The sequence below is a fragment of the Alligator sinensis genome, unplaced genomic scaffold (assembly GCF_000455745.1).
Source record: "Alligator sinensis unplaced genomic scaffold, ASM45574v1 scaffold583_1, whole genome shotgun sequence".
Classification (NCBI taxonomy): Eukaryota; Metazoa; Chordata; order Crocodylia; family Alligatoridae; genus Alligator; species Alligator sinensis.
This window is the reverse complement of record NW_005841983.1, coordinates 2,802,343-2,827,821: the sequence shown is the minus strand read 5'-3', so window position 1 is coordinate 2,827,821 and position 25,479 is coordinate 2,802,343. Positions and strand designations below refer to the sequence as shown.

The 25,479-nt window shown below is 41.2% G+C and overlaps 2 protein-coding genes across 6 annotated transcripts in view; one reads left to right on the top strand and one right to left on the bottom strand.

Moving 5' to 3' along the window:
• Window positions 1-17,008, bottom strand: part of CTPS2 (CTP synthase 2) — a 128,366-nt gene extending 111,358 nt beyond the window's left edge. For 3 of the 5 annotated variants that reach the window (XM_025201129.1, XM_006021232.3, XM_025201130.1), the window contains exons 1-8: window positions 16,946-17,008; window positions 14,246-14,451; window positions 10,558-10,728; window positions 9,726-9,826; window positions 7,094-7,210; window positions 5,846-5,929; window positions 1,812-1,892; window positions 400-551 (exon numbers count right to left, since the gene is read on the bottom strand). In XM_025201129.1, the coding sequence (XP_025056914.1) occupies window positions 400-551; window positions 1,812-1,892; window positions 5,846-5,929; window positions 7,094-7,210; window positions 9,726-9,826; window positions 10,558-10,728; window positions 14,246-14,451; window positions 16,946-16,989 (956 nt within the window). In that variant the 5' untranslated portion in view covers window positions 16,990-17,008. Of the gene's footprint in view, window positions 1-399; window positions 552-1,811; window positions 1,893-5,845; window positions 5,930-7,093; window positions 7,211-9,725; window positions 9,827-10,557; window positions 10,729-14,245; window positions 14,452-15,069; window positions 15,242-16,322; window positions 16,497-16,945 lie in introns of those variants that run through there. The other 2 variants (XM_025201131.1, XM_025201132.1) reach the window with 2 other exon arrangements.
• A 7,968-nt stretch (window positions 17,009-24,976) lies between these two features.
• SYAP1 (synapse associated protein 1) overlaps window positions 24,977-25,479 on the top strand; it is a 42,588-nt gene continuing 42,085 nt past the window's right edge. Inside the window, exon 1 of the mRNA XM_025201102.1 lies at window positions 24,977-25,048. Within this exon, the coding sequence (XP_025056887.1) occupies window positions 24,977-25,048 (72 nt within the window). The remainder of the gene's footprint in view (window positions 25,049-25,479) is intronic.

Below are 25,479 nucleotides of genomic sequence, written 5' to 3'. Positions count from 1 at the left end.
GGCCCCAAACCTAGAGTGTGGAGCTGGGTGGAGGTGATGCAGGGTCTCAGGGTTCCAATCCCACCATGCAGAGACAGACAAGGGCAGTGCAGGCTCCTGGGGTCCCAATCCTAGCATGCAGGGCTAGGCAGGGGGCAGTACATGCCAGATCTGGGCATGTGGGCCCAATCCTGGCACAAGGGGTAGGATCTGGCTCACAGTCAGGCCCTGCACCACTCATTTGGCCTGCAGGGCCAAAATGTTGAGCACCATTGAGCTACACTATATCCTCAGCTGCTGTAAATCAGCACTGTCACATTGACTTCAATGGAACTACATCATTTATCTATATAGGTCTGATGCAGTGTTTTACTTTTAATGATTTTAAAACTTCTCTAAACATAATAGGCATTATGATACCTGTCAGCCATTCTCTTCCATTTGAAAAGAAGATCACTGGGTTGGTCATCAATTGGTAAATTTAATCTCTGTTTAAAATACTTAATAATGCCTTGTTCCTCCAACAGGATTGGCACTCGGTAAGTAGAAGAAACATCATGGATAAATATCACCTAATAGATAAATTGCAATTATGAAAAAAATATTTTCCTATGAAATACAGATTCTAAGAAGAGAATAAATGTATGCCTCCTAACAGAAAGTGACAGGTTTGGTATCTGTGAGTATCCTAAACAAATGAGACACTTGCTTTATACAACTTTCAGTGGAATTCAAGGCAGGGTAGGACAAGAAGCCTACAGATTTTGAATCCATCATATTAAGTTACCCTTGATGGGGAATCTGTACAGATGTAGCCATCAGTACACAGACAGGTAATATTGTTAAAAGTGTTCATAAGCAGAAGGACCAGAAGTGTCTGGGAGGTTTGTATTTGAAGGTTGACTTTTGGAGAGGTTTAGACCAAGCTAAGACTTAGTGGGTTAGATACTGAATAGCTTCCATTTTACTGCCACAGGCAGCTGGTGGGAACTAAGCTAAGATTATGACCAACCCATCCTTTATGCCCTCATATGGGAGCATGAGGTGGTAGCAAGTGCATGCACAGCTCCAATGTCATATTCCAGGCTTGCACACCTACCGTGAGACCCACACAGAGCCATATTCAAAGAATTCTGGGGTATACATGAGCACCTATTACACTTGTTAAGATGAAGTCTTTTAGACATTCAAAAATATTGGACAGTATTTGCATATTAATTTTGACACATCAAAGAGTCATGACCTACTTGATACATATTAAAGATACAGTTATAGAATAGTTATTAATCCTTTACAAATAATTAATACATATTATAAGAATGTTAGGGATTTACATAGTATATTGTAGATGATTACTGAAACAACAAGCTTTTTATATGCTGTAATTTCAAACTATCTAATTATTGGACTAAAAATTTGTGATAACTGATTAACTACTTATTCAAAACTGGTTAATTAACTTATAAACTATTTATAACTTTATCTTTAAAAAAGTAAGACCACATTTTCCATCAATATTGGTATATCAAAATGCCATTAATATGTAAAAGCTATCCAGTACTTTAGAAGTGTTTCTATTTTATATGTACTATTTTATTTTTCATTGTAGATTGCTTATAATGTCATGAAAAAACAATGAATTATTGCAACAGGATTTGAGACTGAAACCAAATGAAGATATGCAAGCAATATAAAACTAGAAAAATAAATACATTTATATAGTTACAAGTTAACAATTATAGTTATAGTTAATAACTTTATTTATATAGTTAGCAGATAACTAAATAGTTATTTATCTGTATCTCGGTCACAGATGGTCACTGAATACAAACCTGTTCAGGTTCCACATGGCAAAACATGGAAATTTTTTCCTTCACTGCCATTTCTATAGGCTTTGCACTTCTGCAGACTATCTACCAAAATACACATACAAATTACAAATGAGAGAATGGAAAAATTAGAGTGGAAAATTCTTTTTAAGACCATAGAAAGTCCTCAACACCAATCATCCAGATCCTCCTCTCAATCAGTGGTTTTCAAACTGTGTTCCATGGAGCTCTGGGGGTCTGTGACAGGTCATCAGGGGTTCCACAAAAAGATTGGGGATAATGGCGAAACAGACTGGGAGGTGGTGCACCACCACAGCTGGGCTAGGTCGCCTGACTTTGCATTGATCTTTAGGATAAAGATAGGAGTTCTGAAGAAGTAATACAAAAGGGTTCGGTGACTTAAGGCAGTTTGAAAACCACTGCTCTAAAATAATGGACTGGATGAATACTTCATATTGAGAGCTCTGCAGTACACCATAATATAAATATCACATAACACGGCAGAAAATACATCCAACCAACACATCCACACTTCTCTTGACCCCCTTTTTTTTATTCCCATAGCTGCTTCTGCTCATCTGCTGTTTCTCTTTCTCTCTCCTTCTTGCCACTACTCTTATTTTCTTATCAGAAACCATTTAAGAACCCCATAAAACAGTTAAGCAAAGTCAATCACTTTGTCTATTTTGCCTTTCCCTTGTTTATATATACATTATATTTTCCAAGATCTGAACAGTAACTTTTTTGTTTGTTCTCTCTCTTCTCACAGGCACAACTGTACTTCAAGGAATGACTGGTGTTGATTTACATCCCAAAGCAATAAAATACAAGTAGACAATAGACATTATTCAGTGCAAGGAGAGGGACTTGACAACCAAGGCACAATTTTTCAAAATGCCATAACAGAGTTTGCTGGATGTGTAGATACTCTGCATGCAAAAAGACATTTTTCAAAATTAGTCCCATCTGGTTACGTGATCAACAGCTACAGATAGAAGGTTAATTTCTTTTCTACATTACTCTGCACGATTGCAGGATAAGAAAAAACATTATTAGATTAGTCTGCTTTCTTAGCATTCCATACTCAATTTAATAGTCTTTTAAAAACTTAATTTTTAGAATAGGGAGAGATAATTATCTTAACTGCATACAGAAATTAGTTGTACTCTTTGTGCACATACAATTCATTTCATGTAGCATATTACATTAGATTTAGACTTAACATTTTAAAATACTGTGATGGAACATATTATGATAAAGTAATTGTTTAAAAAAAGACTTTAGATTACTAAATCACAAAAATCTGAACCTACTTACATGCCACTTCTTTAGAAAGTACATTTAGGTGCTTACATCACCATTATGATGAAAGAATTTTGATAACATTGGCTGCCTACAGACATTTAAAAAAAATAAGCAAAAAAATGCACTTTACCAGAAGAAACATGTTAGCTCGACCCAGTTCCACAGCATCTGTATAGATGAGGCACTTCAGCAGGGCTTTTGGGGGCTTTTATCTCAAACTGATTCAATCAGCTATTAGATAAAAGCACCAAAAAAGCCCCACTAAAGTGCCTGATCTATATAGATGTTGGTCAAGCCAGGTCCAACAATGTCTCTTCTGGGCACGTGCTGGGCTCGGTGCAGGAGCACACTGAGTTTAAAGTAAAGCACCGTTTAGTTTGGGTTTTTTAATGTCTGTAAGAAGCCTGTATTCCAAAGGACCAGGCACACATTTTTATACAGTGAAAATTGAAAAATAAAGGAGTAAAGCTAAGGAATGGATACCCAGAAACATCATAAATCTTACCCAATTCACCTCTAATTACACACATTATTGTTTTTAAGTGATGGAAATGTCATGACAATGAAGCAACCTTACAGATGATCCATGGATTGTTTGACTTTATTACTTTTGTTGGCTTGATTTCAGTACCTAAGTATCTGTTTCGAATAGATTCACTTAAATGAGAAATATTGGCTATTTTATTTACCCACACAAAAAATGTGTTAGTACGGTAACAGTTTTTTCTCCAGAATAATATTGTATAGGTAGTTCAGTAGAAAAACTATGAAATGTTAGAGTGTAAAAATATGAACACAGACTTTGATTAGAGGCTAATCAATATAGATTATTATTAAAGATATTTTTTTAATTTGAAGAGCATTTTTTAATTTCCAGATCAAGCAGTATTAATTTGAGCTAGAGTTAAGGTTAATGATGGCAATTAAATAAGTATTTATTTATTCCCAGAAACACCAATGTTTATTTACTATATGACCAGGTAAAATTCAGCATTATGACTTAACTATCTCCCATGCTGTATTTAAAGAATGCTTATGTCATTTGAAAGCAAAATCAGTTTGTTTTGTGCATCTTCGTTATTTTCCTTAGTATCTGTAAATAACGCTGTAGTGCTTTTACAATTCACTATGTTCAGTATTGCTAGAGTCCAATCATTCAAGCAGTCTTCCAAGCCAAATATTTTAAAATTAAAGTCATAATATTATAAACAGCTGATTGCAAAAACTTCCCCTTCTTATCAGGAACTATCAAAACATCTTCAACCTAATAATTATAGAACTGATATCAACTGCTTTTAGAAAGCATTGCTGCTCAATACGGCCTCTGATTTGAAAAAATTAAGGCAGTAGGATGGTCTCCTTTTGTTTATTGGATTTGACCAAGAAAGTCAGCAAGGTGAACAAGCCTGCCAAGGTACAATGTTGATTGGCGTTGCACAAGATTAATGTTCATCCTTTCCTAAAAACTACAAGGGAACTCTTTTAAGGAAAGAAATGAAGAGCCAAGCCTTCAAAGTGCTGACAGTTTAATTCTAATTCTGCATATTCATTAGTGTAATTACTTAGCAACCAGTGATAGAAACAAAATTCAGTGGCTTTCTTCTACCTACTAAATCACACTTAATTGGTATCCCAAACATAAGGATGAAAGGAATTTTTTGTAAAGATACCTGTTACTAATGGTGCACTAGATACCTTGTTAGTGAAGTACCATATAATTTAGCTCCATTTTCTAACTAGGCGTGTGGCTTTCTGGTCTCTGGGGTTTTTTTTTCAGGTCATTTCTCAGAAATGTTGGGGAAAGAGAAATTTATAAAAAAAATAGGCAGAACACAGTATTTTTTTTATTTTTTACATTTGCCCCTTCACAAAACAACCAACCAACCAACCAGGATTGAGCCCTTAGTGACTGCAAGGTGCCAGGACCTCCTGGGATGAATTGAGCATCCTTCATTCCCCAGGTTGTTAAGGAAGATGAAGGTCTTAAAGGAATACCTAGTATCGTGTAGACTCAGGCCTTTAAGTCTGCACTGTGCCTTTGCCATGAGAGACAGGGCAAATGACAGTACAATGCTGTGCTACTCCTGGACCATACTAGGAGTCAGACTGATTTAACCTAGGTCTACATTGTAACTGAGAAGCACAATTATTTCTAACCTCAAAGTGAAACAGTTTCAGCCAGGGCTGCAAGTGCACACAGACCTACCTGCCTGCCTAGGACCCTGCATACATTCAGCAACTGAAGCCTGTGCCACACTGACTTCAGGGCTATCAGTATCTGATCTAGCCAGATTAAAGATAGCTTTGGAGCACTCCTTGTGCTGCAATCCACCTCCCAAGTGCAGTGCTGAAGGTCTCACAGAGTCTGGAGTCTGCCTCCAAGATGTCTCTGCTCCAAAGAAAGAGAACCCTGCCTAAGCTTTACCTAGTTTATTTTAAAGCAGCACACTAAAATTTTGCTATAAGACTCTGTAAACGGAACTGCATGAATACATAGGACATTGTATGGATGCAGCACCATGATATGTGAGTGGTTATCCTATATTAACACACAGTAGATGTTTCTAGTTTAATATCTTGGGATTACAGCATGCTATGAGAGTATATATGTCCCTTTTTACCCTTTTCTCTCAAGGTAAAAAGTACTGAAGTCTGTGTCTTAAATATTTTTCATACCCTGGTAGTCAAGATGACCTACAAATGGAGATTTTATCATAGCTTTATAAACTCACCAGATCTGGAGACAAGCCTAGGCCCCTCAGTGCTCGAACACTGTTCTGTGTAGGTTTTGTTTTCTGCTCCCCAGTGGCATTCGGCTGAAAAGATATGTTTTAAAGGCTCCAGTTGTAACTAGGTTCTACGGTTAGGACAATTACGGTTCAAAAAAAAAAAGTCAGTGTAAGTTAGAGTATTCAGAGAGAGCAAAAACCTGGTTGAAAATAGAACCAACAAAAAGGTCAACAACCTACGGCCTGTGAGCTGGAGCCAGCAAAGAGGTTTAATCCAACATGGGAGATTGGTCTCACAACGCTGCACCATGCTGCCCCTCCACTTGGGAGCACTCCCTTCTGCTGCAGTGCGGTGATCCTCAGCATCTGAACTTAGCCTTACTGCAGAAGGGTTGGGAATCTGGCAGCTGGCTAGCAAGACCACAGCAGTGGCCAGGTTGCAAGCTCCAGCCAGTGCTAGCAAAGGATTGCCAACCCCTGCCATAATACAGTGGGGCAAGGAAGAACAGTAACACGATAATTTCAATATAATAATAATGCTGTGAAGTTTCTAATCATTTGGCTTTAATTCAGGCCAGGTTTTAGAGAAGTACTTTTACGCAATGGAATCAAAACTGAAAGAGAGAGAGGTACAAAGCTATGCCTTTGAAATCAGCTAGAAATCCTTATGAAGTCACCAAGCCTTCAAATGTCTTCCACAAGTCATTGGAACTTATTAACCTATTCTGTATTCATACATACACATTCAATTTACATTGGGTAAATGGTTCGTGCAATTTTGGACAGAATACATTCCTTTCCTTCTTACGTGGAAGGATTGTAAGAAATTGTGTAATTATATCACCTACAAATACTTACAACATTTAAAAAATGCCTTTTAATACATCAATGTTTGTAGTAAAAGTTTGAGTTGACTGGAATAAATATATTTCAGGATTATAAAACAGATGTATGTAATCTAACTGCTGAGAGAGCATTATTATTCTTTCCTCACATAACCTGGAAGGTAAATAATTGGCACTGTTTTACTCTACACCAGATGAAATTCTGACTCAGACAATCTGTGGAAAACCTCCCGTTTACTTCATTGAGGCTACCAGTGCCTCAATGGTGCCACTTACTTTTGCTTTAAGCTTTAAAAAATGCTAAATCCTTCTGCTACTTTCTCCAGAAAGTTCCCACTTTATATAGAATACAGTATGAAGCAAAACTTTAGAGACAATAAAATATATATTTATCTTGAGTATTTACCTGTGGTACCAAGCTCACATGGATATTGCAGAAACGTTCTCTTTTCACCTTAAACTGAAACTGTCTAAATGCTTCAACAAATGGCATGCCTTCAATGTCTCCAATAGTTCCACCCAGCTGGAAAATAAATCCTTGAACTGTTAGGGTGGTGGTAAATTACCAAAAGAAAAGAAAAGAAAAATTCCTACTCTATTTAAGGTCAGCCTTAAAAATAACTACTCATCTCAGCTGCACTGCATACAAGAGGTAGAGTGAATGAAATATGCTTCTGCAGACACGCACTGTGAAGAACACTGAAATCTTTCAATAAATAAAACTTTATTCATTTTCAATTAACACCAAATACTCTAAAGAACTTGAGAAGGACCCTACAACATATCTTCATTTTCATTAACATTCCAAGTGCATAATTCTTCCACAAGAAGGTGCCCCTAAATAATACATGCTTTACAAATATAATTTGCAGCATCTCAGAATGTTATTGAATCAAGTAGTATGAAATATATTTAAAAAGAATTGTGGTAAAGTCAAATTAAAAAAAAACAAACAAACCTGTAGTTTCCCCCTTGCTAAATCAACAGCTGAGGCCAATGTGAGAAAGGCACCTGATAATATCACATAATCTCTACAGTACAATAAAATACAGCTTGGTATAAAACTAATTAGAAACATCTTATACCAAAAGCAAGAAATAAATAAAAAATTTACTACATTTACAAATGAACTTATTCAGAAAGAACTGTAACAGGAACGCTGGGCTCATTAAACAATCTTCTGACACAGTTCTATGAAGCACAGTTATTTGTGAACCTAGTCTGATCTGCCCTCATGTGGTGTCTGTTAGCACTGCTCATTTTTTTCAGCTACAGTGTAAAAAACAGTATACAGCTTTATGTGTATTCAATGCATATACACTACACCTACATATTTCAACAATTTGCAATGGAAAACATTATACTTTTTAACCCAAATGCCCTGAAGAATTATACTTTTCATAAAAACAGTAAACTAATACTTGAGGTTAATACTATTAGCTGATGCTTTCTGTTTCTCTAAAGTCTGTGTGTAAAAGTGTGTATGAATCCGAGTCCTAAAATGCTCTTTACTTCTAAGTTACTCTTGTGAAAGCAACATACCTTAGGCTTCAGACATAAGGCAGGGCAGGGTGGCATCTTAAAGGCTAACTCATTCAGAAAGGTGTAAGCTTTTGTAGGCGAGTTTACTTTGTCAGATGATATGAAAGACTAACACGGATAACTACCTCTTAGACTTCAGAGAGATAATACAGATATCTCTCTTGCTGTTCAAAACAAGCATGTCATAGGAAGAAATAATCAGCAAAAATAAACTTTCCACTTTCTGAGACAGATACTGTGGGCCAAACAAAGATAAGAAGTTGGTCACAGAGAAAGGCACAGAAATTTCCACTGATCTATTGCTAGAACCAGGTAGGCAATTAATATGGATTTTTGAGCTTTCATTTGCAGGCAGATCTCTAATGTGAGGCGACCACTGGGATTCTGACATCCAAAAAGATAATAATATGTCTTCTTTATAGAAGTATTTTTTGTCATTTACTAATAAACTGATTAATTTAGTTTGGCTATGTGGAATTATGAGTATTTTCAGGACTGATCCTTGAGTGTATTTAACATGTTGACCCTTGGCTAATACAATACCTTAATCAGTAGCGTGAATAGGAATTCTGGTTTTGATGCTGGAATTAGTAAGCAAGTTTCTATGACCTGTTTCACATAGCCAGAGTGGATTCTTCTCTCTTCTGTCATTAGTATACATACTCTTTCATTAAATCCCCAACCACAGTTTCTTCAAAATCACCAATGGAGGTAATAACAATAGTTAGCACTAATATAGTGTTTTGCATCCATATATCTCAAAGTGTTTTAATGAAGGAGTGCTTTTCATTCCCACTTTACAGGAAACAATAGACTGTGACCACTCTACGTTCACAAAACAATTCACAGCACAACTGGAAACGGTAGTCACATCTTTGGAGCCAAATTCCTGTACTCCAACTACTGAACTTTTCTAGATCTAAAAAATAAGTTAAGAAGCTTATCTTGACCTCTGAAGTGGTTCAAGATGTTCCTGAAAGTCTGATTATTAACAGCATGGAAGGAAACTACAAGCTAGGATCTAAAGAGTTTTTCTACTGTGTCATCATGATTTCTCAGAACATTTGGGAAATAAAGTACCATCCCTAAATATTTTAAATTCATCATATCTGACTGGAAATCATTCACTCTAGCTTGTGTAAACAGGGTGAAAACAGATACTTCTAAATATATCTACACTGATGGGCTGCTACAGTCTTATGGAAGAATCAGCTCTTAACAGAGGCAATCCATAGTTTTAGCAAATGTCAGCGTTTCCTAGTCACATTATTATAAGTTGCAAGGGTAAACCTATGCCTACTATACTTATAATTAACAACACGGGTCATACAATACTTCTGTCTGTGTCTTGCTGCTATCTATATAAACTTCAGTGTGGTTCACAATGAATCAGATACCTAGATAACACAATGGAGGAAAAGCTAGCTCCATCTATTCATCATACAGTAACGAATATTAAATAGATAGATATTGGCAGAGATCATTTCCATACTTGCCTCAATAACACATATTTGTGGCTCTTTCTTGTCATCATCCACAGGAACCTTTGCCTGATTCATCACCCATTCCTGAACGGCATCAGTAATATGTGGAACAACTGCAAAGTAAATCAAATTGATTAAGGCAAATACTTCCTGCTTTAGGATCATACTGGACTCTCCACTTACAGAAGGGAGAAAAACCCACTGGTGGCTGAACATGTGGACTCTAAAGGGGAAGCAGTAGCACTATGGCACATTCCTACTTTCTTTGAGCCTGCAGAAGTCCTTCCAGAGGACCAAAGTATGGCCACATCTCATTGACAAGAAAGAATGGGTGAGACAGGGTAGCAATCATCAGCTGTTCCACATGGCATGCTCCCCACTGAAACCTAAACAGATGAGCATGCCAGCACTTCCGATTCAAATAACTGTGCATGCAAATTTAAAAAGGTTTTAAATATTTGTGAATGAACTGAAATTTGTTCTCTGCAAACATATGGGCAAGTAAAATTTGCTTACTAGAATTCATGTGAGGAAGAAAACCCTTCCTGGACCACCTAAAAGACACAATGGTGGGATCTAGCAGAAAATGTGGTAGGGTCAGTAAAATTTCTTAGATAGTCAAACTGTCCATGGTCCAACTTAAGTTACATTTTCAGCAGTCAAAATCATCAACAACATATCATACTCCCAGGAAAACAGTTTAAGTGAGCATTTAATTCACCTGAATCTAATCATACAAAAACTTGAATGACCGTGTTTTGTGGAAAGGGCTGTATATTAGCAAGAGAAGTATTTTAATGAAGCCTACAGTAAATATGCATGAATTTAAACTTTAAAAAAGCACCTTGAACTGTTTTTCCCAGGTAGTCACCATGTCTTTCTTTATTGATTACATGCTGGTAGATCTTTCCAGTGGTAATGTTGTTATCTTTATAGAGATTAATGTCCAAGAATCTTTCATAATTTCCCAAGTCTAAGTCAACTTCTCCACCATCATTTAGTACAAAGACTTCACCTGGAAAAAAAAATGAAAGACTTTAAAATTGCATAGAGTCTTCCTTTTAAAGTAACATATAGAAAAGAAATTAAATCTTATTAACTAGATGGAACAACACTGCAAACATAATAAGTACACATTTTTGTATTAAATTTGACATATAAATAAGTTTAAAAGTCAAACGGTATGTTATATCAATATAGAGTGTGTTACAAATAAGACCATTGCATCTGTGCAAATGAAGTGCTACTGATGGGGTACTACTTTTTTAAATAATAAATGTTTTTGAGAATGAATTAGAAAAGTTATATCATACTGCAGATATATCAAGTAATTTAAAATGCTTAGTGGATATGGTTTCAGAAATGTGTTACAATACTTTATTGGGAGAATAAAGCAGTTTCTATACATACCGAATTAGTTCTAAATGCTACATTGACATATGACAACTGAAGACTGTGAATATGTATCTATAAAGTATAGCAGATTTTTCTGAACGTGTTATTCTGGTAAGTATATTTTTTGCCTTGCTTAACTCAGCCACTAGTCAGTATTATGCCTATTTGTCCTTACTTGAATGTTTTCCTTCTCTTCAATCCAACTAACTTCAAACCCAAATCCCTAAAATTTCCTCCCTATGCAGAAGTGATATTTAAAATCATAACAGACTTGACTCATCTTTGTTGCTGAGCTAAGTTATACTTATTTATTTTAATCTTTCCTCCTAACCAGTTCTTAAACCCCCTTTATTATATATTTTGTTAATTAAATTCCCTCCAATATGCATTGTGGCTCCCAGAACTAAATGAGCAGATCAAATCTTGCCCTGTTTCATATGTGCAACCCCACTACCTTTGATTTCACATGCTAAGTACAGTCTCGCTGGTCTGTATTAGAGAGTCCTTACATGATATAGGAGGTCTGTTCGAACAGCCTAAAATTTCATTGGCCATTTTTTTTTGTTGCAATACCACCTTGAAAGCTCATATTTAACTATACGTAGAGCATTGCTCCTCCTTCTTCCCTAAATATTAGTTTCAGATTTATTTCTTGCATATAGAATAATTTACCTTTCCTAGTAGAATCTCATGGTATCACTTCAAAGCTCTCTTATCCCCCTGTAATACCTCTCTTTCATATCACCTATAAATATGACTTATTCTGACACGCTGATTAATTAAATAGATTATTTAATTTGATATATCATTATATTAGTAATGGTGTTAAATAAAACCACCTCTCTCACAAATTCTTGAAGCAGCTCAATAGACACCTCTTCTAATTTATTATGCCACTACATAAAGTGTTATTTCCTTTGTTATCTGCAGACATCCTGGTTTTCTCTGATAAAAATAGCAAGTTCTCTAATTTACAAAAAAGCCCCTGCAAATTCTCCAACTGAAAACCCCAAATCCAAGATTAGAATGAAAGGCCACACGCACACACACAAATATACATACAATATCTCTATATCTATATCTATATATATATATAGGTAACAGTTGAACACAGTGTTTTATTGATACATATTTACAATTTTAAAGTAGTTTGGAAGCCTACTAGTGCCTCAATCTCTATAATAAAATACATTCTAAATACCTAAATATTTTGGCATTTGATTTTCAGTTTTTCATCATGGAAAATCAGAGCTCCTGCTGAGACCACTCTGTACACCCCAGAGAATTATGTGCAGAAAAATTCAAAATTATGTGCAGGAAAACTCTAAATTATACAAAATTTATTACTTTTTTTTTTTTTTTTTTTTTTTTTTTTTTACAAACTAAACTAAATATAACACTATTTGAACCTTCTTTAGAAATATATGCAGATACTTAGTATGGCTGAGGGGTGGGTGTGGGATGTGTGTGGCGGGGATTTGTGAAGGTGTGGGGTGTGTGGGGTTTATGGGGGTGTACAGGGTTTGTGTGTGAGTGTGGCAGGTGGAATTTGTGCAGGGGTGTGCATATGGGAGTATGTGGAGTTTGTGGGTGAGTGTGGAAGTTTGTGGGGGGCTGTGAAGGGGCGTGGAGGGTGTAGGTATGGGAGTATGTGGGGTTTGTGGGAAGGTGTAGGGTTTGTGGGGAGGTTGTGAAGGGATGGGGTATTGGGGGGCCATGTGGGTATGGGGTGGTGTTGTTATGGGAGTATGTGGGGTTTGTGGGGGTGGTGTAAGGGGGAAGGTATTTGTGGTGCACAGCCCCTGCCACCAGCGGGTCAGCAGCAGCAGCAGGCAGCGGGCCCTGGGGGTGCTCATGGCCATGGCAGGCAGAGCCACCGGCAGTGCATGCCTCTGGCTGAGTCCCAGGGCCTGCACATGCCCAGTTCACTGGCACAGGCCTTCACACCAGACCAGGATGGCTCCATGACAGCACGTGAGGCTTGCGGCACTGCAGGCGGGAGCCACGCAACATCATGCTGGGTGGGCTCCGTGCCTCCATGTGTGGCTTCCCACTGGAGTGCTGGAAGCCCCCTGTGGAGGCACGGAAGCAACTGGCCAATGGAGAGTGGGCTGGGAGCCGCATGCCATCGGGCCGGGTGGGCTCCATTCTCAACATGGGGCTTCCAGCACTCCAGCGAGAAGCCACACGTGGAGGTAAGCACGAGCCCATCCAGAGTGTTGGTGCGCCACTCCATGCCTCCATGTGTAGCTTCCCACCCAGCCCAATGGCATGTGGCTCTTGGTCCACACGCCATCAGACTGTGCTGGCCCTCCACATGGGGCTTCCCATGGACACCTCCTCGCTCCCCCCCCGAAGCTGTGCCAGTGCTCCCCATCCCTTTCCTTCAGCTTCCTACCCCCCCCAGCTGGTCCCCAGCCCCCTGCAACCCCCACCTACCTCAAAGGCTCCAGGAGGGAAAGTGAGCCTGAGCCAAGCCCTGGCTGACTGAGACTCAGGTCCCCCACTTTCCACTCTCCCTCGGGACAGGGCTTAGGGTTTCCGGCCCTTTTTGCAAGAAGCTCTTGCAGGCCGCAACTCTGCCAACCTGGAAAGAGCTCTTTGCAAAAGTGGAAAATCCACGGGTATCTCAATTAAAATGAAAATCCACTTTTTTTCTCTGTTAAAAGGGAACATTGGTAGGTTTTTCAGTTTTTCCGTGGGAAAAATAAAACCCGGATCCCTGGTTATCTGGCTTTCAGTATGGGTGACTGTATTTGTATGGAACTGTATGGACATGAAAATGTAATTTTTCTAAGTAAGATTTGTAAAGCATTTGCTATAGTGTTCTACAAATCAAACTGGGCCAAAGATAATGTGCAATGAATAACAAGAAAGACTTCCTACCAGTGAGGTCTATTACGCTGGGGAACAGTTGCTAATAGAAATACAAGAAAGCCAGACACTTGAGTTACTTCAAATTAGAGTTGACAAGACACTTGAGAATGTGCAGCACAGAACAATCTTACATTGTCAAATAAATGCATAAGGTGACCTAACACCTCTCTCATAAAAATTAGAAACTTAAATTCTGCTTATAAAATGGAATAGCAAATGAATAGCTTGTACACACAGAACAACAGTATCACCCTTCATACCATGTTCATATGGTGAGAATGTTCCAGCATCTATGTTAATATAGGGATCGATTTTGATTGCAGTGACTCGTAGACCACATGATTTCAGTATGGTGCCAATGCTGCTTGCAATGATTCCTTTGCCAATGCCTGAGATGACACCCCCGGTTACCAGGATGTACTTCATCGGAAAATTACTGGCAACACATATGTCTCGAGTTGGAAATCTAAAAATAACAAAATGCAGATTTATCCTTAGAAAGCATACTAAATTATCATAAAGAGAAAGAAAACCAAAGTGAGCTTCAGAAAGTGAGACATTACATGTAGTCACCAATCTGGACTTTAAGCCACTTCTGAATATTAAAAGGTTAAGCTCTTCAAATATGTTATTTTAATGTCAGATCAAAAATATCTTATTCCTGTGAAAATGGACCAGATTCTTATTTGTCTATTATGCATCTGAGTAGGATTAGAGGCCTATGATTTGCCAAAATGCTATTCTCCCCGACAGACACCCCAGTGGTGCCACTTCCACAGATTTGATATCAGAGACCACTCGATGTGACTAGACTCAGTGAAAGAAATGGATCATCACATTTAGGAGTATTCCATAACAATATTAGTCTTTTTGCAATATCCCTGTACATACATGAAAAATAGATATGAAAAAAATGCATAGATAATTCTTCAATAGATAAAGTGAAATTAAAGCATATTGCTGACCTAATGAAAGCTTCACAAATCTTTCTTGCTTCTATTAGCTAAATAATCCAAAAAACAGGCTGTGTAAACTGTAAAATCTAAACATAAATTAAGGTACCTAAATCCTCAAATTAACATACCTAAAATCCTTAACTTAGGCCTCGTACAGACGTTCAGTATCTCCTGGGAGAAGACCTGCTAAAGTTATTCAGTTTTTTCAACGTCAATATTTTTACAAAGTGAAAATGCTGTCTAAATGCTTGCAGGGAGCTGGGATTTTTCCAGGGGGCTGGGGTGAAGGGCAGTTATCAGCTGGAAAAAATAACATTGATGTATTTGAAACCAAAACAAAATTATTTTAATGTTAATTACTTGAACTTTGATACACAAATAGGATCATAGGTATATGATCGCTATTTAAATACATATATTATAATGTCAGTCTAATTATCAAATTATATTTACTGTGTGCTTTATTTTTAAATGAACTGTATTTGGCTTTGTATGTGGAGCCTAGAATTCCATGGAGGCAGGTGCCAAATAAATTATATTTGAAATATACTCTAAAGTTCACAGCTAGTCCACCTTCCTCCTAGAGTCTGGGATGTATGTCATATTCCTTGCAATCTTATACATAGGAACTTACTCAAGTCATGATCGCGCATTTCAAAGAAATAGTGAAGTCAGGCAATCTCAGTGAAATCCATGGGGAAAAAAACCCAAAACAAAACAACTCCCTCTCCCCCCGCCCAAAAAAACTCCAACTTACTAAAAATATAATGCTGGATCCCCAGTGAGAGTCACCAGTCCTCCAAGTTGTGCAGCCCGGCATGAAAGGGGCTGTAGGCATGAAGGCGAGCAAGCAAGATGGCTGCTGCCCCAGCCCTTCATCACTGATTGGTTGAGAGAGCTACCTGTCATGCGGCACTACCTCTCTTCACCAATCAGTGGTGAGGGGCAGAGTCATACAATGGACAGGCCTCTCCACCAATCAGTAGCAGGGGGCAGGGTCACCAGGGCTCCTCAGCCAGAAGTGCGGGAGTCCCTACCATGACAAACCCATGAAAATGGTGGCTGGACCCTCGATCTGCCCATGAAATTGGCCAGCCACCTCCTCAATTTGGGTAGACCCTACTTTATTTATAGTAATACCATGAAAACACCATACACTTTCAATGATGGAAACTGTATTAAACTAACCATAACTACAAAACCTACTAACAAACACAAGCCTTCGCTTTGAATTAAAGTATAAGCACAGATTTTATATACGGGAGTATTTTGGGGAGAAATTCCAGGCCATCTAAACATGTGTCTTAAATAATTAAGTTAAAAATCAGGGATGAATTAAATCAGGGAAGAATCAGGAGCAACGAAATTCTGAAAGTCTGACCTCAAAATCTCCTCAATTTTCTTCCATCAACACTCTTGGCAAGCGGACTGAGGGTTCAAACTCCAAAACCTGTGCACGTCTGCACCTACTACAGCGATCTACATAACGGTTCTACGTTTCTGCACGGTTTCCACTCAAACGTCCTCAACTTCTTCATTAATTTACAGTTTTTTTAATTAATACCTTACAAATTTTAAGGTATCTTTTGCTGTAAGATAAATAAAGGAAACCTTGTTTTCAGATGACCTTGCTCAATTCCTGGCTAAGAATCAAAAATCTGGTTTGATTATTCTGCTTGTACCTCACTGGATATCAGGCACAGGAAGTGAAACAATGATAATGTGCCAGACAGGAGACAAATGAAATGGAGTCACTGTTTTTTATAAGATGTCAGAGAGGACACCTTAATGAGAGCCAGATGGCCATTTCAGGACATGCCACAGCTGGTAGCTATCGTTTAAGATACAAAATCATATAGAATTATCTGCACGATAAACAAAAATGAAGCCTAGGGCATCTATAACACGTTCACACTAAGAGTTAATGTAACACTTTCACACTAAGAGTTAATATACTGAGATATGAAATAGTTAGAGGAAGCTAAAACATCAGGAGAACTATACCTTCTTCCATGTACTACTGTAAGCAGTGTAAGCCTTCCAAACATTACCACCTCACAAAACAGCCTGCAAAACAAACAATAGGCACTCATGTTCATGCAAGTCAAGGACATAAGCTGCTTAAAAGTCAACAGGCCACTTGTCAGCATGACTGCCTGGAAAGACAGAGATGTACAGTGCCATGACATGTTGACAGATCAGCATCTAATTATTCATGCGCTGCTCTCAAAGATTAAAAATGAAGTGTGTCGGTGTGTGCGGTGGGGGGCAAGTAACAAAATAAAGTTAAAAAGTTAGCAGTATATAATAGTTTAAGCAAAGTTCTCCTATCAAAGAGAAATATCAAACAGTATTTTGAAAAACAAGCCTAATCATCAGATCATGAATTAGAACAGAGCTGTACAGCTTCTAAGTTGTACAGGGCAAGGCACAGGCCCCTGGGCCATGCGCTGCACAGACAAGACACCCTCCTGCTGTGTCGTATGCCTGTGCTAACACCTCCTCTTCCCCATCACTGTATAGCATGCCTGCAAGGTCCCAGCACCATGCACCCCACTCTCCCACCCCCTGGGGCAGGGGCAAGAAGCAGCAGCTAGAGGAGGGAGGAAGAGTCCAGAGCCTTTAACTGCTGTTGCAGCCGGAGCAAAAGGGGGAGCAGCAGCTGAGTGGGAGCCCTGGAGCATCAACTTAACCTTTTGTAGGCCTCATGAGGCCCACAGGCTGCCAGCTGGACAGCCCTGGATTACAATATTACGAGAAACTGTTCAATATTAGCAAGGGTGTCCCAAGGAACCCACCAGCTCCTGTCTGGTGGAAACTTAACAAGGAAAAAAACTCTTCATCCAAGTGCTACGCCAGCTGCTGCAAAAAAACAGGATGCTGGAAGACAAGTTATTGGTCTCAGAAAAATAAATCTGAGCATCTCCACCCAGTCCTTCTCTAGCTCCTGGAAAAGGGAGGAGGAACATTCTGTCTCTTCACCACTGTCAACTTACTCACAAGAGGGCTGTGAAATTCCCCCACCCTAACTACTGCTTGTGCCAGAGAACTAGAGGCCAGGGAAAGCACAGCACATCGCTCCAAAAATTTTGCCTTTTACACCCAAATTTGCTTTCTATATCCAGGATAAGTAGAATCACCTTTGGTGAGATCCATGCTGACTCAACCCCACTGTTCCACAGGAAAACTACCAACAGGAAAGTACCCATAAGTAACGAACAGGAGGTGGCAGTTGGCATCTGGAAGCTGGCAGCTCCCCAAAACCTCCAGTCAGATGCCTTTCACTGGTGTGGGAAAGTCCATTGCTAGATTACTGTCCAGAAGGTATGCCATGCCATCTAGAGGGTACTAGTACAACAGTTTTCCATCTCCAGACTGCTAGTGATCAAAGATGAATTTTCCTCTTTGGAGTTTCCAAACTGTATCAAGGCCATCAATGGCATCCACATTCCCATCTCACATCTAGCATACTGTGATTCAGTACACATCAGCCACAAAGGCACTGTGTTGAAGAATGTCATGGACCACCATGGAAGATCCATGCACATAAGCACCAAATAGCTGGGCAAAGTCCACAATGCTAGGGCCTTCAGGAACACCAGCCTGGAAGCATCTGTACACAACACTCCCAGCATGAAGCTGGAAAAGGTGACTATCCCCACTCTGCAGCCCAGGGACCTGGACTAACTGCTTCTCCCATAATTCCTGAAGCCCTACACTGGGCAGCTGGATACCAAAAAGGAACTCTTCAGCTACAAGCTGAGCAGCTGCCAAATGACTACACAGTGCAGTTTTGAGCACCTCAAAGCAGTGAAGGGCAATGGGGGTGTCTCCATGCTAGCAAGTAGCACCTGTTAAATACAATCACTCCACAGCACGCATGCTCCATAACAGACGCAAGGCCAGAAGCAAGACTTCCCAGGGGCCTGGGCAGTAGTGGCCAGAGGCTTACTATGTCGTACTAGACCTTAGAAACTGAGCCTCCCAAGAACTTCATCCATCAGGATATTCATGCGAGGGAGACCTTGGTGAACAACTTCCAGCAGTGTTCGGCTACAAGGCAGGAAGTACCAGTGCATAAAGTTTGAGTCAGTTCAGGGGCAATTTATTTTGGGAAAAAAGTTTCTTTATTAACATGCCAAACATTCAAACACTATGGGCTGTGTTCTTAAAACAAAGAGTTTTGCAAACATCAGGGGAGTGTGGTAGAGATGGTTTGTAAACTCAAGGAAAGGAACCATCCTTAAACCCTACCAGAGACCCTGCTCTCCTACTTCCACAGCTCCAGAAAGGAGGGTATCCCAGAGCTCCCACGCATATTTGAGAAGGGTCTATAGGACCCTACAGCAGAGGAAGCTGGCATGGTACAGTTGGCTGAAAGTCAGGGCTGGGGGGAAAGGGGCTCTGCTCAAGAAGAAAGGGAAGGGACCGTCTTGTGGTATGGCTGGGATGTCAGAGGAAAGTTTTGGGTGTGGGAAGGAAGGAAGTAGTAGACATGGGCCAGGGTAAAAAGAGAACAGGAAGAACTCTCTGGGGCATGCCTTGTGCCCCATGGGGCATGGAAGAAGGAGTGGAGCATTGGAACCAGAGTGGTCAGTCCTGGCCCTACTGGGGGTAACTGGGATCTGGAAGGAATAGGACTACCACTGAGCAAAAGGTCATAGATTCCGGTCTACAGGGAAAAGGCAAAGACACAGCTGATAAAATGAAACATAACTGGGATGCTCTCCACTGGTGGCTGAGGGCTACTATGAGAGTCTGCTCTGTTTTCCTCTTCAGCAGCAGCTCCCTAATTTCTATTACAATGCCAACAGCACACTGGCAGCCTCAGCATTCTGTCTTGCCTTGCCACACCACACACTTGGTCTGGGAAATCTTCCACCTGACAGGGTCAGCACGGAAGTCCTAATAGTATTCCATCAGGGCACAGCAGTCCTCTGCAGCTGCAGTTCTGTCTGATGACAGCATCTCTTCCTCCTCCTTTCTCCTCAACTTTGCTGACCTGCAGCCCCTATCAACAACCTTGAAACCTTCATGGCAGCATCAGGAGCAGCAGTGGCTGAAGGTGATGATGCTGAAGAGATAATAAATGTACAAAGAATCTTTATTAAACTTGTCTGATATATGATGACCTCCCAAAGGAGTTTTGGTATTGTCACAGAAGCATTTTCACATTTGTTGTAGGCTCCTGAGACATTAAATATACTGGCCTCAACCGCCAGGATGGGGATACCTACTTATCAGTTACTCAAAAGTCCTTGGGGTGCCTCTGGTGGCATACCTCACTTGGGCTGCCCAGGGACTCTCTCTGAATTTACAGCAGTGACTTGGAGATGGTAGAGACCTTGGTCCCCAGTACCTGATGTTCCCAATAATCTCCTAAATTTTGCAAGTCACCGTCATTTTCAGGAACAAGACCCTCTTGCATGTGTTAAGAGTGAAGCACCGAGAATTGTATATCATGACAAGTGAGCACTGACTTGTGTTAATGCTTTCTCTACTCACAGCCTGAGCTGCTTGAACATATCTGTATTTGCAAATCCAAGAACTATATTAGCTAAAAGGTCTTTTTCTCGTCCATGTTTCCTTCCAACGGAAACGTACACATTTTCCAAGGCCCTTTGGCCTACAGAGAGGGAAGAGTATGAATGTTTCCGCAACCAAACCACAAATGATGGGGTTGAAGAAGGGTCGAACTGTGGCTGGCAGCGAGAGTAACAGGAGTGTGACCCAAGCTGCATACAAATGAAGTGGAGCAGACATGGCAGCATATGGCCGCAAACAGAAATTGCAGCCCCTCAGGTCAATGTTGGGATAGCACTCCTCACCAATCCCCAGTTGTGGCTAAGGCATGGGTGTCTGAGTCTGGGACAGAGGGATGAGATGGGACATATTAATCCTTGCACAGAAGGACACAATTGTCCCCAAAAGGATGCAGTCTGTCCCCGACCCCCATCCTCATGGGATGTGAGAGAGCCGAATGGGAGGTGTGAAAACTCCCTTGGCCTCTGGCTAAAACTGGCAATCAAGGCCCCCCAGCAAACCAAAATAGTCCCTGTTAGCATGCTGGTCTCCTAGTGGCAGCACCATCCCCCTCAAGGTCCCCGAGTGCCTCACAAGATGCCTATGGCTACCCCTGCCCTTTCCTCAGAGTTAATATAAGGACTCCACTTTCCATGGCTTTGGGCTCCCTTTCCGCTCAGAGTAGCCTGGCACTATGGACATGCAACTGGAGATTTCCAGGTCCAAGTCACCCCCAAGCACAAAACAGACCTTGGGCCTGCGTTTCCTCTAAGCTGTGTGGTGTGCGCGGCCGAGCAGGTGCGCTCATGCAATGCTGCCAGGCACGCATGTGCAACCGCACACACCACACAGCTTAGAGGGAACCCTGCCTCTGGCTTTTTTTGGCTGTTTAGAGAAAGGGTTAATGATGCTGCCAGAGCATAAGATGGGTGCTACTCACCAGCAGGTTCAGTGTCCAGGCAGCTGGGCCCTCATGCTGAGATGATGGCACAGTGGCCAGCTGGTCCTCCCCAGTGTTGCTGTCATCTGGACTGCCTCATCCCAATGGTTAATGAATCTCACCTCAATGGAGTTGTTCCCTACAAGGTTCAATCAGAATGCCTCCTAGTAAGAAAAGACTGTCCAGGGGGCATCTGAGACCTGGTCAGCATCACAACTGTCTTCACCACCTTCACCTTGTCCCAGCGCTGACCCCCATCATGGTCAAGCCTGCTGCACACTATTCAAACACAGCCTAGATCCGATGGCTCTTCCAGAGGGACTGTTAGGTCCTCTCCTCATCCCAGATGCAGAGAAGGTCCATAGCCTCTACTGGCTTTCAGATGGTGAAGCATTTCACAGACACAGATATTCTGGGTGGAGGTTTCCAGTGTAGTTGGTGAGTGGGTGCTTGAGAGTAGTTTGTACTGGTCTTGAAAAGCCAAAATACCACAAGTCTATCAGAAAACAGTGGTTGCTATGTGCCTTCATGCCTAGCATAAAAAAGGCATGGTCACATGCAAGGCAGGTTCCTGGGCCCCAGGGCAAAGTAATTAAGAGTAAGACACAGAAGGTCTGCCTCAGTAAGGTGGGCAGGGTGGGAAGCAAAACACTGGGGGAAGCTTGCGAACTGATCAAATCCCTGCTGTCAGCTGGAAGACAAACATAACCTGAAACATACAATGAAGTACTTGCTCCTGTTTCCTCCAGGATCAGAGTTTGGAAATCATATGGGACATCTGCAGCACTTGCACGCAATATGTCACCTGCTTCTTTATTTTTTAAGCACTTATAACACTTGAAGCAATACAAACATTATTCTTGTCCAGGTCCTCTCACTTTGATGCATTTGGTTCAGTGTCAGGCAGTATTAAGCAGCCCCCACATGAGAGAGACACCCATCTCCAGTGTTGGTTGTTGATACATGGCTAACACACACCTGGGAGGCCACCACCTATTGGTAGAAGCTGCAGGAATGCATCCATCCCTTGGATGGGAAGTACCACGAGTGGGTGTCCAAAATTGAAAGGGATTAGAAAAAGTACAAGATTACAAGACACCTAGGTCCTAGCCACCCTAGGAAAATGAAGACTGCCCACAACAGATGACACTGACAGCCTTGCTGGTTTCCCCCTTTAAAACCCTGCTGAAGAGTTTAGCTGCTATTGCCCAAGCCATTGAGCTATTGCCAAATAACATCATCCCCAGTGTTAGTTCACATCAGAGCAAGATCTCTTGCAAGATAAGCTTGCTAACTGCTAATGCTGCTGGATGCTTCCCCTTCTTCTCACTGAGACTACTCCAGTTCTGGAACCAGCTACCTGCGTACCCCAGGAGCACCTCACAGGGTTCACAGGATCATAGATAAGCAGGGATGGAAGGGACCTCATGAGGTCAGGTCATCTGCTCCAGCCCCCTGCTCAAGGCAGGATCATCCCTGACTAAACCATCCCAGCCAAGTGTGTCCAACCTGCCTTTGAAAATTTTTAAGGATGGAGATTGCACAGCCTGTTCCAATCCCTGACCATCCTCCAGCCTAAATTTCCCCTGCTGTAGCTTGAGGCTGTCACTCCTAGTCCTGTCTCCTACAGCCACAGAGTAAAGCTCAACTCCATCCTCTGTATAATCACCCTTCAGGTATTTGAAGACTGTTATCAAATCCCCACTCCTTCCTCCCCTCAGTTCTTCTCTGCCCTAGTTCTTTCAGCCTTTCCTCATAAGTCTGGTCTCTAAAGCCCCTAATCATTTTTGTTGTCCTGCACTGGACTCTTTCAAAACTGTCCACATTCTTCTGGAAGTGCAGGGCACAAAACTGGACATGGTACTCCAGCTGAGGCTTCCCCAGTCCTGAATAGAAGAATTGGTTCCCTGATTTTCAAGTAACACCCCTGGATGCTGCAAAAAAAGCCAACAAGAGCACACTGCTGGCTCATACCCAGCCTATGGTCTATCCTAACTCCCAGATCCTTCGCTGCAATAGTGCAACCTGGCCAGTCTTTCCCCGGCCTGTATTTGTACATGCAGTCATTCTATCCTAGGGGCAGGACATCGCACTTGCCCGCATTGAATCTTGTCTGATCGATGGCAGACCATTTCTCCAATCGTCCCAGGTCATTCTGAGTCCTTGCCCTGCCCTCTGCAGTGCCTGAGGCTTCAGTGTCATGCACATACCTGCCAGACATGTGCTCACTCCAAATCACTGATGAAGATGCTGAATGTTACCAGACCCAGGAGTGACCCCTGGGGTCTGTCAATGCCTCCTCAACAGCCACCTGCTCCATGCCTCCTCCCCAGCAAATACAGAGCCATTGAGGACGACTCGCTGGGTACAACCACCCAGCCCATTGAGTACCCACCTCACAGCACATCCCTCTGGCTTGCAGCTCCCTCACTGGCTGATGAGCAGGGATGCTGGTTTTCTCCAATTTTAAAAAATACAATTAAAAAAGGAACCCAAAATCCACATTTTTCCGTGATTAAAATGAAGCGCCACTAATACATATATGCACAGATACACATACACATCGGTTCTCTCTCCTGCCCAGGGCAGGGGGTCAGACTTGATGATCTACAAGGTCCCTTCCAACCCTACTTCTATGAATCTATGAATTATAATTCTGTTGTGTAGACTGTATTGACAGTCTAATGAACACCTTGCCGGGGTCGTTTGACCCCAGTACTCTTTCCTGCCATGGCAGGGGGTCGAACTAGATGATCTGCTCAGGTCCCTTCCGACCCTACAAACTATGAAACTATATACGCATAGTGGTGTTTCATTCTGATCACGGAAAAATGTGGATTTGGGGTTCCTTTTTTAACCTGAAAGTTGGGGATTTTTTTAAATCAGAGAAAACCAAGATCCCTGCTGATGAGAACACAAGGCCGGTTCCTTATTCCCAGTTCCTGGTTCATTTCTCAAAGCTCATTGTCACACAAATAATAGTTGCTAGTAATGAATGAGATGCAGTGATAATCTAATTATTATTGTTATTATTACTATTACCATAATGTATAATATATACATATACACATGTATAATATATATTATAGATGCCTATTATAATTATACTGTAATAATGTATACATGGATACTACATCTAATTTATTACATACTTAGAGTTCTAGTTTCAATTATAAATACAATTTAATTATATTCATAGTTAAAAGTATGCTGTTTGTCCTTTGCTAGCAAAGATGACTGCACCCTGGGGTGGGGGGAGGAGAAAAGAGAAAGAAAGTGGGAAAGAAAAAGGAGGTGGAGAAAAGAGAAAGGGAAAAAGAAAGTAAAAAGGAGAAAGAAGAGAGAGGAAAGAGAGGAGGGGGTGGAGGCTAGGTCGCGTGGGTAAACTGGTGATTTATAAACCCAATGTTTGCCCTGAACAATCTGCTGCAGCAGGGGCAGGAGAGCACTGAGGACAAGAGGTCCTCTTTTCCTGGCCACGCGCTTCCTCACTGCCTCTGCCGTGTGCTGCTGCTTGAAGTGAAATGTATAAATGCAATACAATTATATTTCTAATTAAAATGAGAAATGCAATGATATACAAATACATATGCTATGTCAGTAATAAAGGACTTCGCACGTCCCCAAAAAAGGCTGCTATCTCGGTAATAAATGAGTCGGCATGTTCCCCCCCAAAAAGGATATCGGCTAATAAAAACGTAAAATAAGATCCTGTACCAAGGGCATAGACCTGAACAAGGAGCTGAGATGGTCTGAGATTAGGGGGCCAAATCCTACATTTGTTAGCAGCCGCTACCCATGTCGGGCAACTCCTTGCCTAATTCATCACTGCCCACCTTCAAGTGTGTCAAGAGGGGCTTTACGACGGGACCAAAGAAGCAGCAGCAGTAGCTAGCTGGGAATAAGGACCCAACTGCGTGCTCAGAGGGAGCTCGCGGGTCTCCAGCCTTGCTCCAGCCCAGGCCAAGCTTTCCTGGCGGAGCGGGGGAGCAGGCAAGAGGGGGGCGGCCCTGGGCAGGGGTCACTGCGCCAGCGGGGCTGGGGGAGAGGAGAGGAGGGGACCCGCCACCCTGCC